We start from the raw sequence: 21,806 nt of genomic DNA on the forward strand, positions 1-21,806 counted from the left end.
ATTTCAGACCTTCAGAATTTCATTGCAGACCTCCAGATTTGCATTGCAGACTTCAAACTTTTCATTACAAACCTCTAGATTTTCATTGCTGACCTTCAGATTTGCAATGCAGACCTCCAGATTTGCTTTGGAGAACCCAGATTTGCATTGCAGACTTCAAGATTTCACTACAAACATCCAGATTTTTATTGGAGACCTCCAGAATTTCATTGGGGACCCCAAATTTGTACTGAATATACCAAGGTTTTCATCAGATATTTATTTAAGAACCCTACATTTTCTAAAAAAAACTCTGATTTTTACTATCCATATATATGTCGTAGACCTTAGATATTTCAAACTGTGAATTCTGTTAGATCAATTAATTTTTTGGAATATCAATGGTTTACATCACCAGGTTGCAAAGATATAGGGATGAGAAAATTTAAGTTTGAAACAAAGACTTGATTCAAATATGCTTGAAAAACGACATTGTATACATGCTTGCATTGTCTTTGTACTTTATAAGTTTTCAAAAATTCTTTTAAAAACTTAGCGTCCCCCTAGTACAACCTAACTTAACATAGCATTGTGCATATTTTCTTGCCCTTTTGCAATAAATTATAATCATCAAGGTTGAATTCACACTTCTCAAAAATTATCCTTTTTTAGTGTTAATTGTTTTATATTGATTTATTGTAGACTGAATGATGATAACGAATTATATAAAAAACATTTAGTAAAAATGAGAGCAATACAGCATGTATATGTTTTAATCATTTCAAAACAATTTCAGACATCAAAACCAATTTTAAAACATCTAAATTTTTTAGTTTACATACAGTGAATCCCAGATATATGAATACATAGCCAGTTTTTTAAAATGTCGTATTACGTATTTAAGATCAAATGCCGTGGAAAAATGAGTTTAATATTAATAAATCAATTGCATTCATATTTCAGGGCTGTTAATTTATCTTGAATTAAACATAAAAAGAAGTTTGTTTAGAATTATCAAAAAACTTATGACGGTCTATGTATTCATATATTTGGGATTCACTGTAAGTAAATGTGGATTTAGCTCTGCAATATATAATTGAAGGGGGAAAACGCAAAAAAAAGCTTTCCTCGCAAAAGTCGTCTTTCTATCAAATTATCACATTATTTCTTCTATAGACAATTATAATTTTCAAAGTGTCTAATCAACCTACTTAAAAGATATCGGCAATTGTCTCCAAACTTTGGTTTTAATGTCTAAAATTGTGTGGAAAGGGGGTAGGCTCTCTACGCAAAGAACCGGCTAATAAAAAAATTATTAATTTAACATTTTTTAAGAAACAGATTAACCACCTTCAACATTTTCTACTTAGATTCTGAGGATTCTCAACGGGGGACAATTTTCCCCGTAATTCGGATCGGGGGACCGGGGGTAATCAGCGCGAATGAAGGGGGGGGGGGGTTCACATAGTTCTTGGTGAAGAAATCGTGAGATTGAAATAATGCCATATATAGATTTAGCAAATAGAATGCTTTAATTGTCTTTTGTCCAAATGTGACCCCACCCTGCATCAACAAAACAAATGATGACCCCCCCTTCCCCCGACCCCCCTCTCAGCTATCAGTATCTGTACTATAACCTTTGCCTTTGTTCTCAGCATCCCCCTCGCCCATTTCTCACAGCAAAACGAATTTATAAAAATCAAAAATGAAAAAAAAATATTTTTTGTGCAAATATAAGAAAATAATAAGGCTCACCTTTTCTATTATTGTTATTGGTTTTTGTGCCAAATTGTTGATGCTACGTACTTGATCAGTTTTCAATTTAAAAAAGGGGTAATTATTTATTTATTTACTATAGTGCCCGTGCCCGTCGGTGCCTGTGAAATTTTAAAACACTTCGGGGAATTTTATTTTAGCCTTTGTCACTATTGTCACCGGACTTAACATTAGCCGTTTAGCCAGCTATAGCATACATATAATTATGTATGTACACATATAAATATGTATATGTAAATATGTACGACGAACATTGTACGTACATACGTATAAATATGTACATGTAAATATGTACATATAAATATGTACATGCTCGCTGAAGTGCCCGGCGTTGTCCGTGGAATTCTTAAAACACTTTTTTAAAAGATCTAATTTTGAAAAATACTCGATTTTATATAATCATATAAACATGAGCGAAGAGACGTTTTACAAAGAACTACAAAGAAATGCCCGGCGCTGCCCGTGAAAAAAAAATTCGAATTTTTGAGACATTTCCCCCCCCGATTTTTTAACAGTTTCCGAAGAAAAATGTCAGCCAATTTATTTATATAAATTCTTTAATTTTGAAAGAAAAAACTTCGAATTTAGAGCTGATATACATATGAGCAAAGAGCTTTATAATATGTTTTAAGTTTTACTAATATTCTATACCAGAAAACTGCAGTACAATAAATGGTTGTAAACAAAGTTTGAAAAAGATTAAAAAAACTTCACTGAGCATAGAAAAGAGGCCTTAGAGAAAAGGTCATGGAGTTGCATTTCATGATCACAGTAAAATTTTACAAGGCCAGCTCATTTAAAGAAAACATTTTAACAGTCTGATCATACATACAGGGTGTCCCAATAAACATGGGAATTCAGTGACGAATTCGATATCGTCTTTTTAAAGAATTCTTTGATTAAGTTTAGTGATACCTACTGAGAAAGCTGTACTCTGTAAGATTTTCGTCTGCTGGTTTAGAATTTGTTTGTTTATGTGTGGACTGCATACAATTGTACTTAGTAAAACAAGACAGTATATAAATAGAGTAAACTTGTCCGTCTTCACTGTTCATCTTGCGGAGACATTATAAAACAATTCTTTACAGTCTTTTACCCTTTTCATACAATAAACTCTAACAGACATAATAATATTATGGCTTTTGAAATTAGGTATTACCATGCTAATTCATAACAAAGACGATATTCAATTCGTCACTGAATTCCCATGTTTTTGGGACACCCTGTATAATGACACACTGCTTGCTTTGTATATATTCGGTGAGACTTGTGTTTTTAAAGCGTTGTGTTTTATCTCAACTAAATCACATTCACGGAAATTAGAAGAAGAAAAGAAATAGGCCACCTTCCTTTAATTTTTAAGTATCTCATCAAAAACTAGTTGTTAAGAATGAGCATAGAATATAAGGGCACCACATAGGTTCAGCTTATTAACAGTCTCATCAATTTTTAAGACCGGGTTGACTTGAAGTGTTGCTACACCCTTAGCTTAGGTTTTACCGCTCTATCTCACTTATGCTTTTCTGTTGCCCTTTACATTTACATTTTAGCAATAAAGCACTTTTTATTAACTTTAAATTTTTATAATTAATTAGCAAAATTCTCGACGATTTTTGCTAGAGAGCGTGAGGCCAGTGGCACGGTTTGATAAATCTCTGTGAGAATGAGGGGGGGGGGGTGGTGTAGAGGCCCACCTTCCTTTAATTTTTAATTATCTTATCAATAACTGGTTGATGTGAACGGGCTAGAATATATGGGCACGGTTAGATAAATCACTGTCAGAATAATGGGGGGGATGGGTCTCAATGGGACTGACGTTTATATCAAGTTACCCTAAACTCAATGTGTACACTGTACAGTGTCTGAGTCACAACGGTACACTCTATATCCTTTATCCCAATAAGAAAGATATACCTTCGGTTTTTACGTGCTGCAAATTACTACAGAACGCACCGAAACGATACATGTAAGACATCTATCTGATGTTCTTGTCTCGAGAAATCACGTGACCAGTGTACTGCACTGCCATTGGCTGAAGTTCTGGTCACGTAAAACGGATTATACAGAAGAAATGAAATAATATTGTCTGTTATATCTATTAAAAATGCAAAATATAAATTAAAAAGTTATGATAGGAGCAAACCTGAGATTCTCCGGCTCCTGTGGGATATAATCGTTTTCAGATTTGTTGCGTATTTGCTGAAAATGATCTGTTCTAACCTACAACTTTTTTACAAAATTGTATAAATTTGACACAGTTTTTTTTTATCAATTTCTCGTGAGGGAAACATCAGATAGATGTTTTATATGTATCGTTCAACGCCTGAGATTCTCGGGTTTTATCCTATACCCCCTTTAATTTTTCCTTTACAGTCCCTTTAAGAAACTTTGAATATAGAATATAGATTAAAAAAAACATAGATTAAACACGATTATTAAAGGCGCTATAACATGAATCTACGTTTTTGGGACTTTCTTTTAGTTTTCACGAAACTCCCAAAAAAGAGCTGGATACTGAAGAAATAAAAATGAACATTGAATACAGGCTCATCCATGAAAGAATTGTTGGTCTTCCTTTATGGGAACCTCGTGTAGTGTTTACATGATATGTGTTTAGATTCTGAACTAAATGATAGGAAACTGACTCAAATTTGTTATTTAATATGCGAACCCCGCTGAGTAATGGTAACATTACGCACTGATGGTTAGACTCGAGATGGGCATCGATTTATTTGAACAAACTAGATTTTAAAAAACAAATGAAAATGATTTTGTTCAGAAAAAAACAATTGACTAACAACTTGGATCGTTTAGAGAAATGCAAAAATGATTGTGCTTTAAAAACGAACGAAAAAAACAAAAAGAATTTACAGATTACAATTTTGTTCGTTATTTTTAATTTATTGAACAAACGATGTTACTGAACGATTATTCAGCAAGAAAATAAGCGAAAGAGATGGAAAATGAACTATCGTTTTGAGAACGAATTCATTCAATTTGTTTTTGAACGATTAAAAATAGGAACAAACTGGGTCGTTCACGAACGATGAACAAAGAAATGAAAAAAAAAATCCGAATGCGCCTATCTCTAGATTAGACCTTGGATTGGATAGTAACCATTATATATATATACTTTGCTGTCTGTTTGTTAGTATCCAATAAACGTTATAACAGTTGAACTGCTCGATCACAAATTTTTGGAGCAACTCAAATCTTAGATAAAGATAGATTGCGCATAAGACGACATTTTGCATCTTGAAAGATATAAATGTACAGAGATGTTTTCAAGATATTCCTATTATATAGATTAACTAGGTCAGTTGTGAACATTGGCTGTTCTTATGTCATTGAGTACTTGTGGTGTACATGAGTTCTGTAGAGAGAAATTTAAGTTAGTTTAAGCCTTCTCATGTCCTTCTTCAGTTCTCGTCAATATGATATGCTCAGTGAAATTTTGTTGTGAACATTAGCTGTTCTTATGTCATTGAGTACTTGTGGTGTACATGAGTTCTGTAGAGAGAAATTTAAGTTAGTTTAAGCCTTCTCATGTCCTTCTTCAGTTCTTGTCAATATGATATGCTCAGTGAAATTTTGTTGTTCAAATAGTTCCATTCCCGGAGTTATTTTACACTCTATTATGAAATCCATTAAAACACTAAACCACCCTGCTTAGTATATTAGTATATGATTTTTTTTAATGAAATTGTTAGCTGCAAAGTTGACAACTTCTTCTTGTGGCTGACAAAATGAAAAAAAGTTGTAAGGTTTTTCTTGCTAGTATTCATTAATAATCAGCTAAAAAAAATTTGAAAAAAATATTCATTTTATCTTTCTAGGGAACGTTTTAAAACTGAATTTGTTTCCACAGTATTTGAAATTAAATAAGTAAAGACTGTGGCGAACTGTAGGAAATAATTATTGGTATGTACTATGTAGAAACTTGTTGAAAAATTACAGATGCCTGAAGTTGCCCCATTTTTAGCTACCACTAAGACACAAAGAGATGATTAGATGATAGATTTAGATAAGTGTTTTTGACTTAAAATATCGCTTCACTGTTAAATAAATAACTAATATTTCGGTACATAAAATCTAACTTGCTAGTATTGGTCAGAATGCATTCTGCATGCTACTGGTGAATTTAGCCTGCAATTCATAGGTTTGTTTTGCATGCATAGGATGCATAAACCTGAACTTTGGCCTGAAAATCGTTTCATTGAACCAGAAAATATAAATCTATATTAGGTTGATATTTAAAAAAAAGTTTGAGAGCATGCATCTAACATGCATAAAAAAATGCACACAAATCAACTTTTACCCTATATATGGATTCGTTAATGACAAAACAAAAAGTTGACATAAATCTATTTTTAATAGTTATCATGAAGATGCGATGCGAAGATGCGATGCATCCCACATGCATGCCGATTAGTACTGTATTAGAAATGAATTTCTTAGTCCCATAAGAGTTATTTCTAGAATTGATTTTGTAAGCATCTAAGCAGCAATTTAGTTTCAATTTTTTAGACACTTAGAGCCAAAGCTATGATGCTTGAGCTCTCAAATTATTATAAAGTTGCTGATTTTTAAAGAAAATAGTTCAAACGAGCAAATATTATGTTAATTTAAACTACAGGATAGGACGTCATATCAGTAATGCAAATGAACAATAGTTCAAACGAACAATAGTTCGAGCGGCAGTAGTTCAAACACATATCCACCAAAATTTCAGCCAAATTTGATTTTATTATCAGTGTTTAAAGGATTGCAAATTTATAGAATGCAGAAGTGATAAAGAATTTACTTTAAAATAATTTTTAAAGAAAATATGTAATGATTGAAAAAGTTCCAGGGATTATTAAGTTAATACCTTCATTGCGAATGGAAGATTTAGTTCAATTTACATAAAGCGAAACATGAAATTTTGCGGAAATAATAATGAGTAAAAAAAACCGATTTTTCAAATATATTACAAATTATCATCATAATAGAGCAATAAAACAACCTGTTATAGGCTGACTTTATTATGGTTAACGAAGTTTGGTAAATAAGGGGGTTAAAGTCTTGTAATCATATAAAAAGTAACCCTTCCTTAACTAAATTTTGATTTCAATCATGGGGGTAATGGACTGCTGCAACCCCCCCTCCCCTTAAATTAGGGGGTTAAAGTCTTGTAATCATATAAAAAGTAACCCTTCCTTAACTAAATTTTGATTTTAATCATGGGGGTAATGGACTGCTGCAACCCCCCCTCCCCTTAAATTAGGGGGTTAAAGTCTTGTAATCATATGAAAAGCAACCCTTCCTAAACTAAATTTTGATTTCAATCATGGGGGTAATGGACTGCTGCAACCCCCCCTCCCCTTAAATTAGGGGGTTTAAGTCTTGTAATCATATGAAAAGCAACCCTTCCTAAACTAAATTTTGATTTTAATCATGGGGGGTAATGGACTGCTGCAACCCCCAACCCCCCTAAAGCCGCCTATATAACTTTAAATTGTTTGTTGGTCTTGGTACAAATACAGATTAAGACAAGATATGGAATGCATGTAGAATGAATCCGATCATTCCTTCGAGAAGGAGGGGTTACTACTTGTTACATCCCACTCCAAGTTCAGCTGTGAGAAGTGAACACGAATTGAAGAATTCAGTTCTTGTCTTTTCGTTCAATATTTTCTACAATTTCATCCCTACAAAAACCAAAGAAACTTATAATTTTCCGATGCATTAATAAATTTTGATTACATTCTAGACCCAAATAAAAAAACCGAATTTCTAGCCACAAACTCCAATTTTATAACTTACTAGCTGAAAGACCCGGCGTTGCCCGTGAAATTTTTTTTAAATTTTGAAAAAAAGAAATTTCAAATTTTTTGGCCTATAACACTCCCCGCCCACCCATGAGTGTCCAAAAAAAATATCAGCCCAATCAGTCCGGCCGTTTGGTCGGCTATACGCATTACACAACATATATTGTCTTATGTTTATTATATAGATTAATTAATTAATCTTGATAATATTTGCAAATATACAGGTATGAGAAAATTGTTTTTTTGAGGCGAAATTTGCCAGTATTTTTTATTGTCAAGTAATCCTTTATAACCCTCCAGGGCTGCATTTCAGTCAAATTCTTTTTAAAATCTTAATTTGATCCGACCCATAGATACATTTTCCCCCTAGAAAGACAAAAAACTGTTTTTTTTTATTTAGGTTTTTTTGGTTTCCTGTGTTTTATGTAAGATAGGAAAACATCCCAGACAACGGTCACCATATTCACGTACAGTACACGGTATTGGGGAGGTACATAGCTAGAATAGATAACATTCACTTACAGTACACGGTATTGGGCAGGGGCATAACTAGAATAGATAATATATTCACGTACAGTACACGGTATTGGGCAGGTACATAACTAGAATAGATAATATATTCACGTACAGTACACGGTATTGGGCAGGTACATAACTAGAATAGATAATATATTCACGTACAGTACACGGTACTGGGCAGGTACATAACTAGAATAGATAACATATTCACGTACAGTACACGGTATTGGGCAGGTACATAACTAGAATAGATAATATATTCACGTACAGTACACGGTATTGGGCAGGTAAATAACTAAAATAGATAACATTTTCACATACAGTACACGGTAAAGGGCAGGTACATAACTAGAATAGATAATATATTCAGGTACAGTACACGGTACTGGGCAGGTACATAACTAGAATAGATAATATATTTATCGTCAACCATCTAAATTAACTCAAATAGAAAACCAGTTGGATATCAAACAAATAATATACAAATCAAACAGAAATTAATCAGAAATCAAACAGAAATTTAGTAGAAATCAAACAGAAGTTTAGTAGAAATCAAACAGAAATCAAACAGAAATCAATGAGAAATCAAATAGAAATCAAACAGAAATTAATTAGAAATCAAACAGAAATTTAAAAGAAATCAAACAGAAATCAAACAGAAATCAAACAGAAATCAAACAGAAATTAGACAGAAATAAATCAGAAATCAAACAGAAATTAATCAGAAATTAAACAGATATTAATCAGAAATCAAACAGAAATCAAACAGAAATCAAACAGAAATCAAACAGAAATCAAACAGAAATCAAACAGAAATTAATCAGAAATCAAATAGAAACCAAACAGAAATCAAACAGAAATTTATCAGAAATCAAACAGAAATTAATCAGAAATCAAACAGAAATCAAACAGATATCAAACAGAAATTAATCAGAAATCAAACAGAAATCAAACAGATATCAAACAGATATCAAACGGAAATTAATCAGAAATCAAACAGAAATTAATCAGAAATAAAACAGAAATTTAAAGGAAATCAAACAGAAATTGAACGGAAATCAAATCTAATTAAAGTTCAGTTCGGAGTTCTATGATCTTGCTGAATATTCTGAAAAATCTGTTTTTGCAAATGTTGTGCTTAAAATCTTTTGATGATTCAAGGAGTATGGAATATGAGGAAGATAGAAACGACGCGGAGCGCCCTACCATAATATATTATACATGCCTTGCAGATGGAACATTTTTTGGATGCATAAGTTTGAGCAGTACAAGCGTATTTTTTTAATGGTATATGAACAAACCACATTTAAAAATTAAAAAACTCTTTATCAAGTGAAGTGCCCCGTCTGCAAAGCATGTATAATCATATGGTAGGGCGGGCCGCGTCGTTCCTATCTAGGGTTTCCACGAAATGGCTAAATCTTTTGCGCAAAATTTGCGCTATTTTCGAGCAAATTTTTTGTGCTATTTTTGCGCATGAAACGCAATGAGTTTTGCGCTATTTTTTTGCACAAGTTGCGCAAAATCGGAAATATTTTTTGCGAAAGTTGCGCATGAAACGAAATTTTAGTTTTGCGCAATTGCGCAAAACCACAAGTTTTACGCAAAATGTAACTTTTTAGGCAAATTGTCAAAAATTGATATTCTAAGCTTAGAATTAATTGTTCACTTCCAGTTACAAAAAGTTTAAATTAAGGGACCAAAATTAATAAAATAGAAATTTCTGAAATCTTTTTAATCTCATATAAAATAATGCAAGAAAGTAACCAATGCCTGAAGAATCCACTTTTAGGAAATATGCATGCCAAAACTAAAATTGTCGAGAAAATTGTGAGATTTGAACTTTTCTTAACTGTCATTGGTCAATTATGTAAAAGTGACCAAAAGGAAAACATTACAAAACAAGATTTTTCCAGAATTGAATTCTAAGAAACACACACCGTCACCAACCGTTAGATTTTTACGAAATTGCGGAATTGCACAAAACTATAGTTGCGGAATTGCGCAAAACTTGAGTTTCGCAAAAGCGGAATAGGGTAATTTTGCGCGAAATGACTTTTGCGAATGATTGCGCAATTTGCTATTTTTTCGCGCAAAACTGATGCGCAAAGAAAGAAAAATTTTACGTTTCGTTCCGCAAAAATTGCGCAAAAGTTTTGCGAATGGAAACCCTATTCCTATCTCCCTTATATTCCATACTCCTTGAGCTGATTCCTCAATTTTTATGATATCAATTTCATGAATGGGCATTGGGCACTAGGTGATGGCAAACTAGTATGATACTTTTAGTTGAACTTTATGACATCCCTTAGTTTGGAAGAGTTGAAAACATTACCTGAAGTTGATAAACTGAGTTGGAGGCCAGATTAACCAATCAAACAGATATATCGTCGGAAACTTGGTCTGAGTCAATATTCAGGGTTCTATATTATTCATCAAATATACTAGAACCACTATTTGCAGGGTTTATTCATTGTCAAAACTACTTAAAAAAATAAAGGAATTTACTTGTGTTAAATTATAAAAAGGGAGAAAAGACCTTGCCAGGTGATGTCATCTTCAAAAATCATTTTCAAAATATGCATCCCTCATAATATTTAAAATTCATTTTTCAACTATTTCAAGAATAATAACATTTCCTTAAATTCAGCCCAACAATAGCCTAAAGATCTTCCTTCTAACAAACTAGCACTGAAAACATACCAGTCAAATATATTCTATTAATTTACGGTGGTAAACAGAAAACGATAGAATATGTGTTGTCTTTTAATAAAGAAAATTCAAGGATTTTTTAGCAACTAATGTGGTTCTTTTATTGACAATTTTTAGAGACATGTCAGCTACAATTCATCAACCTTACGGCATTACACTGTATTCTTGAATTCACCGTAACGGCGTACTATGCAAGTGTAAATAATTACCCATATATGAATGTGATGGCGAAAAATGGTGCTGCAAATATTTGATCGAACATAATCTTCTTGAATACAACTTTTCCAGTTCTACCTTACATCAGGATTTTAGATCAGTTCGGTAGAAAAAAATAAAAATGAAAATGTTTTTGCTTTCGGCAAAAAAATTCGCAAGATTACAGTTAAATATTTCTTGGACGGGTTGAGGTCAGGACGCAACAAAAACTGATAATAATTAAAATTTTTTAGTAAATCATTTTTAGTATCCCCCCCCCCTTTTTTTCATTTTGAAAAAGGTAAGAATAGTATGCAAAAGAGAGGTCGTCAAAATAGGAAAATAGGATTTTCAGTTCCAAATTGGGGTTTATGAATTTCAGAAAATCTTCCACTGTTCCTCTTGGCGGATTAACATTAAATAATCCAGGATTTCTGGGGCGGATCTCAGATCATGATTTCCCAGGGCGGATCAATTATACAGGATTCTCAAGGCGGATCAAGAACACAGGATTCTCAGGGCGGATCAAAAATCCAGGATTCTCAGGGCGGATCCAGAATCCAGGATACTCAGGGCGGATCAGGTATCAAGGATTCTCAAGGCGGATCAAGAATCCAGGATTCTCAGGGCGGATCAAGAATCCAGGATACTCAGGGCGGATCAAGAATCCAGGATACTCAGGGCGGATCAAGAATCCAGGATACTCAGGGCGGATCAAATATCAAGGATTCTCAAGATGGTTCAAGAATCCAGGATTCTCAGGGCGGATCAAGAATCCAGGATACTCAGGGCGGATCAAGAATCCAGGATACTCAGGGCGGATCAAGAATTCAAGATTCTCAGGGCGGATCAAGAATTCAGTGTGCGAATTTAATGAATTTGAGCCTTGTCTTAAATCCGCCAAAAACCGGTTTCAATTGAGCGCCGGCTTAAATCTTGAAACATTGAATACAATTTTATGTGAAACCAACCATATTTGAGCGACAGCTTAAATTTTAGCCACCGCTCAAATTCTTTAAATTTGGCCTCAGGATTCTCCGGGTGGATCAAGAATCCAGGATTCTCAGTGCGGATCTGGGATCCAGGATAATTTTGAGGGGATCTGAGATCCAGGATACCTTGGAGGGGATCTGAGATCCAGGATTCTAAGCGAGAAAAAGAGATCAAATGAATTCAAGTTAAAAATATAATCCTGAGTTGCCTGGAAGGTATTTATCCAGCAAAATGTAAAAATAATGATGTGGAGGACCCTGACTTAATCCAACTGTGCACATTCGTAAACATCTACAATAAGATAATCTTGTGAGGAAAAAAATGTTATAAAAAAAATCTTAAACGAGATGAAATAATCTTGATGTATTCTTCAACGAAGGACGCAGGCCTGAGTTAAAAATGCATCAAGATTATATTATCGAGTTTAAGAATTTCCATTTTCACATTTTTATCCTCATAAGATTTATATTTTATCATATTTGTGAGGTTCCATTAGCAAATACCTAAGAAATTATATTTTTAAAATTTCGTGTGAAATACGAATATATAAGGTTGGAACAATTGACATCATGAAGGGTTGCAAATAAGTTTTTATATTTCACTTATGCTCTTGTCCTCACTATTACTGCTTTTTTGTCTTATGCTCTCTTGTCTTGTCAATAAAAATTAATTTGATCTAATTTTTGTTTTTGAAAAGAGAAAAAAAACATTTACTTTTTTATAACATGATAGAAACTGGTCGAGATAAGTCGATAGTCAAATCCTTTAATTGATATTTCAGTTTTTATTTTTCCAAACCACTGCTGCTCGAACATTTTTTCAATTTTTTTCCATCAGAATACAAAATCAATTCTAACCTATTAACATCAAATTTATGTCCTTCCCGTCTTTGTTGGATTAAATCCCCTACAACCAGCAATCCTAAATAACGGCGTTAAAATCTTTCAGCTAAAATTTAGTTAACATGAACTGTAGGTGAATTCCAACGACGTTCATTTAATTAAAGAGTGACCGGAGATGAAGTTTAAAGAATTTAAGCCGCGGTTTAAATCCACCAAAACCCGGTTTAAATTAAGCGCCGACTTTAATCTTGAAACATTTGATACAATTTTAAGTAAAACCAACCATATTTAAACCGCGGCTTAAATTTAAACCGCCGCTCAAATTCTTTAAATTCGGCCACGGGTCAATTCTTATCTGTGCCTTTTCAAGCTTTGTTGGATCAATAATGAAAAAGGTCTCCATTGTTTTTCTTAGTTTTTATTAAAATTGTGTATTTTATCTTTTTTTGGACATTTTTTTGCAAACATTTTTACTATATTACTGGATTTTGCAAAAAATAAATTTTTGCAATTTTCTTAAGATTCTTAAAGTAAAGCATAAGCGCTTTCCAACGCTGTATCATTTGTCATATTTGGANCCCCACCTCAGCGTATCATAGCAGGGATAGGGTTAAAAATATTTTTTTCACCATGATCTTCATTAAAATTTTAATATATTTTGTTTAAAATTAGATTAATCTGCTTTTTATTATGAGGGCATTAAAATTCACAAATTAAATTGTTAAATCTATCTAAAAATTAAAAATAAACACTTTTCTAGACCTGCCAAACATGTTTATGTTTGGATTATTTTCAGGACTCCTGGCGGAGTATATAAGAAAATTTCAGATTGTTGTCATGATATTCATATGGATGCATATATCACATTAATATACAGAGTATATTATATTCAATAATTACGAATATCCAGTGAATCAAGATTAAAAATAAGGAACATTTATTTTTTTCTTTTGGTAGAGTTTTCATTTTTTCTTTTTTTATTTTTTGACATGTTTTTAAAAAAAATTTTCTTAGATTTTTTTTCTTATTTGGCCTTTCTGTTTTCTTTTAAAGTAATCTTTTTTCGGCTCTTTTTGTCCCAACAAATTAAACTAAATTAGAAATTTTTTACATATTTATCATATCTGGATTTAAAAGTATTTAACGTTGGTGCAGTTTTTATATCACAGGGTAAATCATTCCATGGAGAAACAACTCTTTGACTAAAAAAATGTTTACGAATATCGGTTCTACAAAATTTGGCACTAAGTGATATTAAAAAAATGTCTATCGCAAAACAGACGATTTGTAATTAAAATAAAAAATAGCAGACTAATGTGTAAATTCTAGCATGTCCAAAATAACTCGGCATATTGAACTAATGTAACCATTTACCTCCAGAACTGAGTGTATTAGCCAGGAGAAGATTCTTCCCAAAAGTGTGATGTATTTTCTGAACCATTCTCCACATATTAATATTCTGTAACATGAGGGGCAGCTTAATTAATCGGCTCCACCGTTCTCTAACATTTTATGACTAAAATAAAATTGGAAAAATACCCGACTAGTCGTCGTATCTGATATCAACAACTTTCTCCGGTTTAACTCCGTCCTTCCACTTGGGTCGAACCTTTATCTTACCGCGTAGAGCTCTCTGTCTCTCCATCTCTTCCTTGAAATCTTCATATTCATCCCTGAAATTAAATAACTTTTATTTGCAACAAAATTGGAAAAAAGGGCTTCCAATTAAGATTCAAGGGTTATGTCGTTCAAATATGAACATGTAGGCTCAAAATGTAAATAATACAATCATTGCAAATCTTAAAGTCACAATCCATTAAGGCTTAGTATATTCACTTCAAAATGGTTTAGTGGAAGGAAGTAGGACGTCACTAAAACTATGAGTTGATTTGATCCCTCGTTACATTATTTGCCTGTATCATGCCAACTTAATCCCTTTTATATGCTTTATATAACCCCATCTTTACTTCTACCTGGACCTTTATGTTACAATATTATTATATTATTATAAAGATTTATTCACACACAAAGATATAAATACATATATAAATGGTGTAGCTTAAATTTGTTTAAATAAATTTTTTTTTGAAAATACAGGTTTCCAAAAGAAAAGAGAAAAATATGCAAAATTAAGCACAAATAGAAAACATGGATTTTTACTCACTACATAACATATTTATCATTTCCGTTATTACGTAATCATCGAATCCTTGAACATATAAATTATTCATTCTTGTACTTAAAAGTTCTTGTAAAACCGGAACTTTCCATTCATGTTCCAATGGGACATCAAAATATTTCATTTGTTTCTTAACTAACATTTTACCAAGTTCAGATAGATTTACAGAACAATCATTTGCAATAGAAAATAAATTTCTGCCAAGAACTGTGTTGAGGTCATTTTTACATAAATTAGAAAGAAATCTAATGCAAAGCTTAGAACTTGCTTCAATAGTCTCATAGAAAGACACACATCTGCTAGCAGCTAACATAGTTTTTACATGTAAACATTGTGAAATACTTTCAATCAAGTACCTATGCGTATCTCTAGGTACATTAAAAAGAATTCTTATAGCAGTATTCCAGTATGTATGAATTAAAGGAAATCTGTTTATTTTTCATGATTCGAACCTATTCTTGATGTGACCACATTTCAGAATAAAACCTTTAAAACATGTTAAGTCACTTGCAAACATACTTTAACATCTAAAGGGGGAAATTATTATCAAAAAAGAGAGAGCGAAAGATTTTTAAATACCCATAGCCCTCCCTTTAGGTCTAAAACCGGACTTTTAAATTAACTGCCTGAATGACTACTTTTTCCTGTAACAAAATAAATCTTCGCTTTGACCCACTTTCCGCTGTTAGATTTTGTTATTTTTTATCTTTCTGAAAAGCCTATGACATAAGGAAGCAGATTGCAAAAGTTTTGCAAAGAAGTTTTTTGCAAATTATTTGCATACAACTCGCAAAAAGAAACGTGCATATTTTTAGTTTTTCTTAATTACACATCTGGTTATTTAAATTTCTTTTTGCATATTTGAAATGGCATGGTTAAGGGCTTTTCAACAGTGTATATTTTTCATTTTTTGGGCATTTTTTGCAAACATTTTTACTATAAAACTGGATTTTGCCAAAAATTGAAATTTTTACAAATTTTCATTTTTTTTTGCTGATTCTTAAAGTAGAGCATTAGAGCTTTACAATGATGTATCATGTGTCACATTTGAACATCAAACACGAGATTTAACGTATCCTGGTTTTCAAGTACGACAGAAGGGCCGGGATAGGATTACAAAAATTCAGTAGAACTTAAAAATATGTTTATGACCATTTTTTTTCAGTGCAGATCCGGATCCAAGTTAGATAGACCCCCATATTGACGAATATAATCTAGTTGTACCTGTAAAGACCGTAATCTCTAAGGACCCTCATCAGCTCTGTTGTTTCTTCTACAGCAGGGTAGTATTGTACATAGAACTCACGCTCTTCGTTGGGGGGCTAAACATCAAAGTGTAAACAAACCGTGCTGTACATATAACTCACGTTCCTCGTCTTTTATATGTTACTGTTTATGTGGTGTTGATTCTCAGGACTCCTATATTGGAGTATAATATAGAAACTATAGACAATCATTATCTGGTATATGTTAGGGCGGATACAGGATTTAAGTGAGGGGGGTGCTAGATTTATTTCGGAACAAAAAATCTAGATTTAGGAACCAAAAGACGCGACGCAGGCAAACCTTTTTTTAAGATAGATATTTTTTTCTGTTTTGCACTAGGATTTCTTTCCTTTCTTTAAGTGCTTTTGAAAAGCTATTCTAAATCCGTTAGGGGGTGCAAAGGTCCTGCCGGCCCCCTTGTATCCGCCCCTGGGTATATGAACAGAGACCATCAGAAAACACATAGATAAATAGAAAATAATCAATTTTCAAAACTAAAACCCTGATATCTTGCTCATTCTTGGTCAGAGAAAGCTTTAAAAGGGTACACTTCTGAATCGAACATGTCACTAAAACAATGGAGGGTAACTTTCAAGTCCAAAAATTTCCTAGTCGCTCCGCGTGGAGTCCAAGAAAACTATTGATTTGATAATTAAAATAAATAAAAGATATGAAGAAATCACGTGATCGTATTTAATAAATCTAGATAAACCAGATAAGGATAGCCGGTCAATGACCCGTTTCTACCCTTTGTTGCACCTTCATGTAATTCACACCATAAAAGCAGGGGAAGGGGTTTGAATATATGTATAGCATCCCACGCCCCCCCCCCCCTAGAAAAAGGCCTAGATTAATGCATGTTCAGTCCAATTTTTTAAGGCTTAACCGATAACTTAAATAGTTCAGGTGCTAGGAAGGTTTAAAAAAAAAAACTGGCAAAAAATGGTTAGATCCATTTTTCAAGGGCTTTTCAAAAATGTAGATCTATTGCTTTAATAACAAAAAAAAAGTTATGTACACATCCACCTTACAATAAGAGTCAATAAATCAGTAATTATAATCCGAATTCGAATCCATAAAATTCGCAACAATTTAGCTCAATAGAAACGTATCCGACTATAATAAAAATATATTGATATTTGATACCTTAGAATATTTTTCAACAAGATTCACCGATTTCTCTGACGTAGGTCGGTAAACTTCTCCAAAAATCTGAACATTTTCCGAAATTAATTGACCAAAGGCTTAAATTTTTTTTTTTGAATAGCGATCAGCCGCCATGGGTATCGTGCTATGTGTTTCTGTTGATCACAGGTTATTCCTAGCTATCATTTTTTTCATCTTTTAGAACACGAGTTTATATAAACTTTAAACTATAACAACAACAATTATAATAATTACGACCAACCCTTCAATCTTAGAAAAGCTAATATCAATTATAAAACAATATAGCTCATCAGTTAATCCTAATAAAAAAATGTTGACAATTTCTTTAATAAAAAATAAATGATTTACCTGATTAGAAAGGCGATTCATCTTGAGCGCATAATCACTCTTACTCTGTAATGTCCTAAAATCAGATTAAATATTTAGATATGAAGTTTTTTTTCAAACCAAACCCTCCTAAAGAGATAGACTGACTAAACTTAGTAGTTGAGCTGAAAGTGCAGTAATATAGAGAAAAACTTTAGGGTTCATTTGATACTAATGAGACATTTTTACGGTGTATAATTTAAAAAAAAAAAGCGTAAAGTTGTTTATAATATTTCGCCTATTGATGAAGTCAGCCAATGAAACGTTTGTTTTACAATTATTAAATAACATGGACAAAACGGTGTTAGGTCATTTCCCCAGCGCAACTTCCCCAACACAATTTCCCCAGTCACAACTTCCCCAACAGCAACTTCCCCAGTCGTTAATTTCCCCAACCCTTACTTCCCTAGTCACTAATTTCCCCAACAGCAACTTCCCCAACACTAACTTCCCCAGTCACTAATTTCCCCAACAGCAACTTCCCCAACACCAATTTCCCCATGCAGTAAAATGATTTAGATTTGTCCCTTGACATTGATTGTAGGTTGTAATCATATTTATTGGGATCCACCAGAACATTTCTCTTCTTCGAGGACAGTGTATAAACTGCCAACATTGTCGACTCTAATCCAATTGATTTGTTCACATTTAAAAATTTGCGAATTTTTAATTTTTAAAATTGCATTTGTTCATTGGAATAATGTTTAAAACGGAAATATTTGATATTTTACTGCATGGGGAAATACTTGTTGGGGAAGTTGCTATTTTACTGAACGGGGAAATTGCTGTTGGGGAAATTAGTGACTGGGGAAATTGCTGTTGGGGAAATTAGTGACTGGGGAAGTTAGTGTTGGGGAAATTGGTTGTTGGGGAAATTGCTGTTGGGGAAGATGTCTCGGGGAAGTTGCGCTGGGGATCTAACCTAACACCGACAAAACATGTAACAAATAATCTACAAACTAGTTGCACATATACAAACAGGTTGAGAAAAATAATCTGCGAATAAATTTAAGGAAACAACATTTCTTCTGCTGACTGAATCAACTGGTGAATTACAAACGACTTAACGCTCTTCTGCACTTTCAGTTCAACTACCATACCGAGCCGATCTCTCCCTTTAACAAGTAATAAATCTGTGCTAGAAAAAAAAACAACTTTTATTTAACTACACAATGCACGATTCCGACATAAAAATAGTTTCATACTATTACAAATTTTAAGGTAGTATAATAATGTTCAAAACAATAATAATAATAATAATAAAAATAGTTTCATACTATTACAAATTTTAAGGTAGTATAATAATGTTCAAAACAATAATAATAATAATAATAAAAATAGTTTCATACTATTACAAATTTTAAAGTAGTATAATAATGTTCAAAACAATAATAATAATAATAATAAATCCCAAACAGGAACTACTCCCTATTTTAACCGAAGAATCCCCTTGAATTTGATGCTCAGACTATTAAATTCAGTATAAACTAGGCTACCAGCTTGGGAACCCAGCATTGCCCAGGATACTCATAGTTACTCCCGCCGTTGACCCGCGCTTGGTCGTAAATTATCCACTCAAATTATAATCTCAAAACCAATTCCCTTGGTTCTCACAAAATTTGAGGCAAATCGGTCAAGGGGTTCGCGAGTTATGATCGGACATCCAAACTAACAGAGATTACAACTTTATATGAAGAGATACTATTTGAAATTATTGATCTGTTCTGAGCTTAGAGTTTTTAAAGAAACAGAATTAGTTTAACTGATGATCCTGTTCTTCCGATGAGTTTATCAAATCCAAAAAAAAATGGGGATTAACGATTCAAATATTCACTAATAAAGGTCAGTTAAGTTGATTTCTAGAAGGGTTGACCAATAAGATTTGTTAATCTTCCTGCAAAGAGAAAAAATCTATCTCATTCTGACAGTTCCAAGGTTGTTTAAAGAGGTTGCTTACTCTCGATGCGCTTCAATGTACGGAAAATGTCGTCTCCTAAGTAATGGACAGTGGATTCCATAAATAGAAGCAAGTGTAGGGATTAGTAACGTTATTTACGGAGTCCATTACATCGAGATTAATCAACTTTAATAAACACTAAACAACCTTGGTCTGATCTGAACACAAACTCTTAACTCCTAAACTCAATTCATCTTACCTGGCGTAGGAAAACAATTTGACGCTTTTTCCAATTTTTCCCGCCATAATGCAAATCTAAATATAACTTCCAAATTATAAATCATATAAAGGTTTCGTTTCCTCTTTAAAAGGAAGGTCACTTTTAAGTCCTGAGTAAAATGGGAAATAAAATATTTGTACCTAATATCCTTTCCTGCCTCTAAACCTAGTTCGCATATCCAGGAGAGAACGCTTACACTCAAAGAACGCAATTCGCAGGGCTTGACACTCTTGTGGAACCTATAAGAAATATATATATATAGATATTAGCTATTTTTTAAGGAAACCCATGGGTACCCTGGGGGTAACGTAACATAAAAAAAAACAATTTTTTCCCGGTGTTTTTAAAATTCCACGGGCAACGCCGGGCACTTGAGCTAGTAAAAATTAACTCTATTCAACTTTTTACATTTTGATTATAGACATTTGAATTTTAAGGCCCCGTAAAAATATTATTAATAAGAACATCTCACTTAAAAGCTTCAGTTTATCATTTCACTTTCTTGGAAAGGATGGAACTTCCTTAGGAACTTTAAAAGTATTAAAATACTTTCCAAAAAACTTTCTTCAGATAATCAAACTCAATAAAACTTATCCAAATTTGTGAAAACTTATACAGTGAAGTATCACTGTTATCAGTTGGTATTTCTTTTTCCGCTGAATTGGGAAAATAAAAGTTATTGGGTAAAAAGTACAAAAAGATAAAGAATCCTACCCATAACTTAAATTTAGAATAAACTGTTAAAAATACATTTGCTTTTCTTACACTGTGCTAAATTTTGACAATAAAAATAAATTATAAAGAAAAACGACACAAATGGGCCAACAAATCAAAACAACCAACTCTGGTTAGGCGGGTCCAAACTAGATAGTAAATTGTGATTTTTTATTTGTATTATCTCGTGCTTTGTAGTCGAATGCAAATATGAAATGAAATGAAATACGAACCATCTGAAGGCACATCACTAATTGTAACTTAACTTAGTGCCCTAACCTAACTGACTTGTTCCAACCTGATTATCTTGAAGGCACTGTAGAGGAGTTTTCTTATCCTTCAGACAACAATCAGTCTAGAATTTTTTAGTGTAAACTGACATGTGCACACTGATAAAATTTAACCATCAGGTTTCAAGTTTAACAACTAATTTTTTTTCTTTGGAATGTATTTATATGCAGTCCACTGAGTTAAAGTTTCAGAAACTGCCACCAGGGTTTTTTTTTGAATAAATTCATTTTTAAGAAATTTCTAAATCAGGTACATTTACAAGTCTAAATCAAGTACATTTACAGGTCTGAATCAAGTACATTTACAGGTCTGAATCAAGTACACTTACAGGTCTGAATCAATTACATTTACAGGTTTGAATCAAATACATTTACAGGTTTGAATCAAGTACATTTACAGATTTGAATCAAGTACATTTACAGGTCTGAATCAAGTACATTTACAGGTCTGAATCAAGTACATTTACAGGTCTGAATCAAGTACATTTACAGGTCTAAATCAAGTACATTTACAGGTCTGAATCAAGTACATTTACAGGTCTAAATCAAGTGTAAATTTTGTTTCAAGACATCTTTTTAACCTTAAATGGCAGGGTCATCAAATTTTGTATTTTTTATAACAGCTATCAGATATATTGTAGCAAAAAAATCAAATTCCAAAGTCAACGACATGAAAAAGTTATTTTGATGTGATTTTTAACAATTTCGCTATAGAAAACTCTTTCAGGCAGTACTTAAACAGTCATATGACATACATGGGGATTGGATTTTTTTGCTTTAACATATCTTATGACTGCTCAGCTAAAAAAAATCGCAAAATT

The 21,806-nt window shown here is 32.6% G+C and overlaps 2 protein-coding genes across 2 annotated transcripts; both read right to left on the reverse strand.

Annotated features, from left to right (window-relative positions):
- Positions 1 to 6,707: 6,707 nt before the first annotated feature.
- Positions 6,708 to 14,309, reverse strand: LOC111699272 (mpv17-like protein 2). The gene is made up of 8 exons (XM_023469900.1): positions 14,201 to 14,309; positions 12,842 to 12,905; positions 12,193 to 12,275; positions 11,006 to 11,090; positions 10,724 to 10,775; positions 10,420 to 10,487; positions 7,980 to 8,063; positions 6,708 to 7,445 (listed from the first exon to the last, which is right to left on the reverse strand). Exons 1-8 carry the CDS (start codon positions 14,292 to 14,294, stop codon positions 7,403 to 7,405), a joined length of 573 nt encoding a protein of 190 aa, XP_023325668.1. The 5' UTR covers positions 14,295 to 14,309; the 3' UTR covers positions 6,708 to 7,402.
- LOC111699273 (28S ribosomal protein S33, mitochondrial) lies at positions 14,284 to 20,214 on the reverse strand. The gene is made up of 6 exons (XM_023469901.1): positions 20,122 to 20,214; positions 19,961 to 20,016; positions 17,787 to 17,841; positions 17,418 to 17,483; positions 16,230 to 16,327; positions 14,284 to 14,499 (listed from the first exon to the last, which is right to left on the reverse strand). Exons 2-6 carry the CDS (start codon positions 20,005 to 20,007, stop codon positions 14,370 to 14,372), a joined length of 396 nt encoding a protein of 131 aa, XP_023325669.1. The 5' UTR covers positions 20,008 to 20,016; positions 20,122 to 20,214; the 3' UTR covers positions 14,284 to 14,369.
- Positions 20,215 to 21,806: the final 1,592 nt, after the last annotated feature.

Source organism: Eurytemora carolleeae, unplaced genomic scaffold, assembly GCF_000591075.1.
Source record: "Eurytemora carolleeae unplaced genomic scaffold, Eaff_2.0 scaffold326, whole genome shotgun sequence".
Lineage (NCBI taxonomy): Eukaryota > Metazoa > Arthropoda > Copepoda > Calanoida > Temoridae > Eurytemora > Eurytemora carolleeae.

Excerpts from the sequence above, each read along its gene's own strand:
- LOC111699272 (XM_023469900.1), bottom strand. The coding sequence starts at position 14,294 with ATGTTACAGAATATTAATATGTGGAGAATGGTTCAGAAAATACATCAC. Across the intron at positions 8,064-10,419 it reads ACTCAGTTTATCAACTTCAG|CTATGTACCTCCCCAATACC; the intron begins GTAATGTTTTCA and ends TATCTATTCTAG. Across the intron at positions 7,446-7,979 it reads CTATCTTACATAAAACACAG|GGATGAAATTGTAGAAAATA; the intron begins GAAACCAAAAAA and ends TGGTTTTTGTAG.
- LOC111699273 (XM_023469901.1), bottom strand. The coding sequence starts at position 20,007 with ATGGCGGGAAAAATTGGAAAAAGCGTCAAATTGTTTTCCTACGCCAG. Across the intron at positions 17,484-17,786 it reads TGAATCGCCTTTCTAATCAG|ATTTTTGGAGAAGTTTACCG; the intron begins GTAAATCATTTA and ends GAAAATGTTCAG. Across the intron at positions 16,328-17,417 it reads TTGTTGAAAAATATTCTAAG|CCCCCCAACGAAGAGCGTGA; the intron begins GTATCAAATATC and ends TTTGATGTTTAG.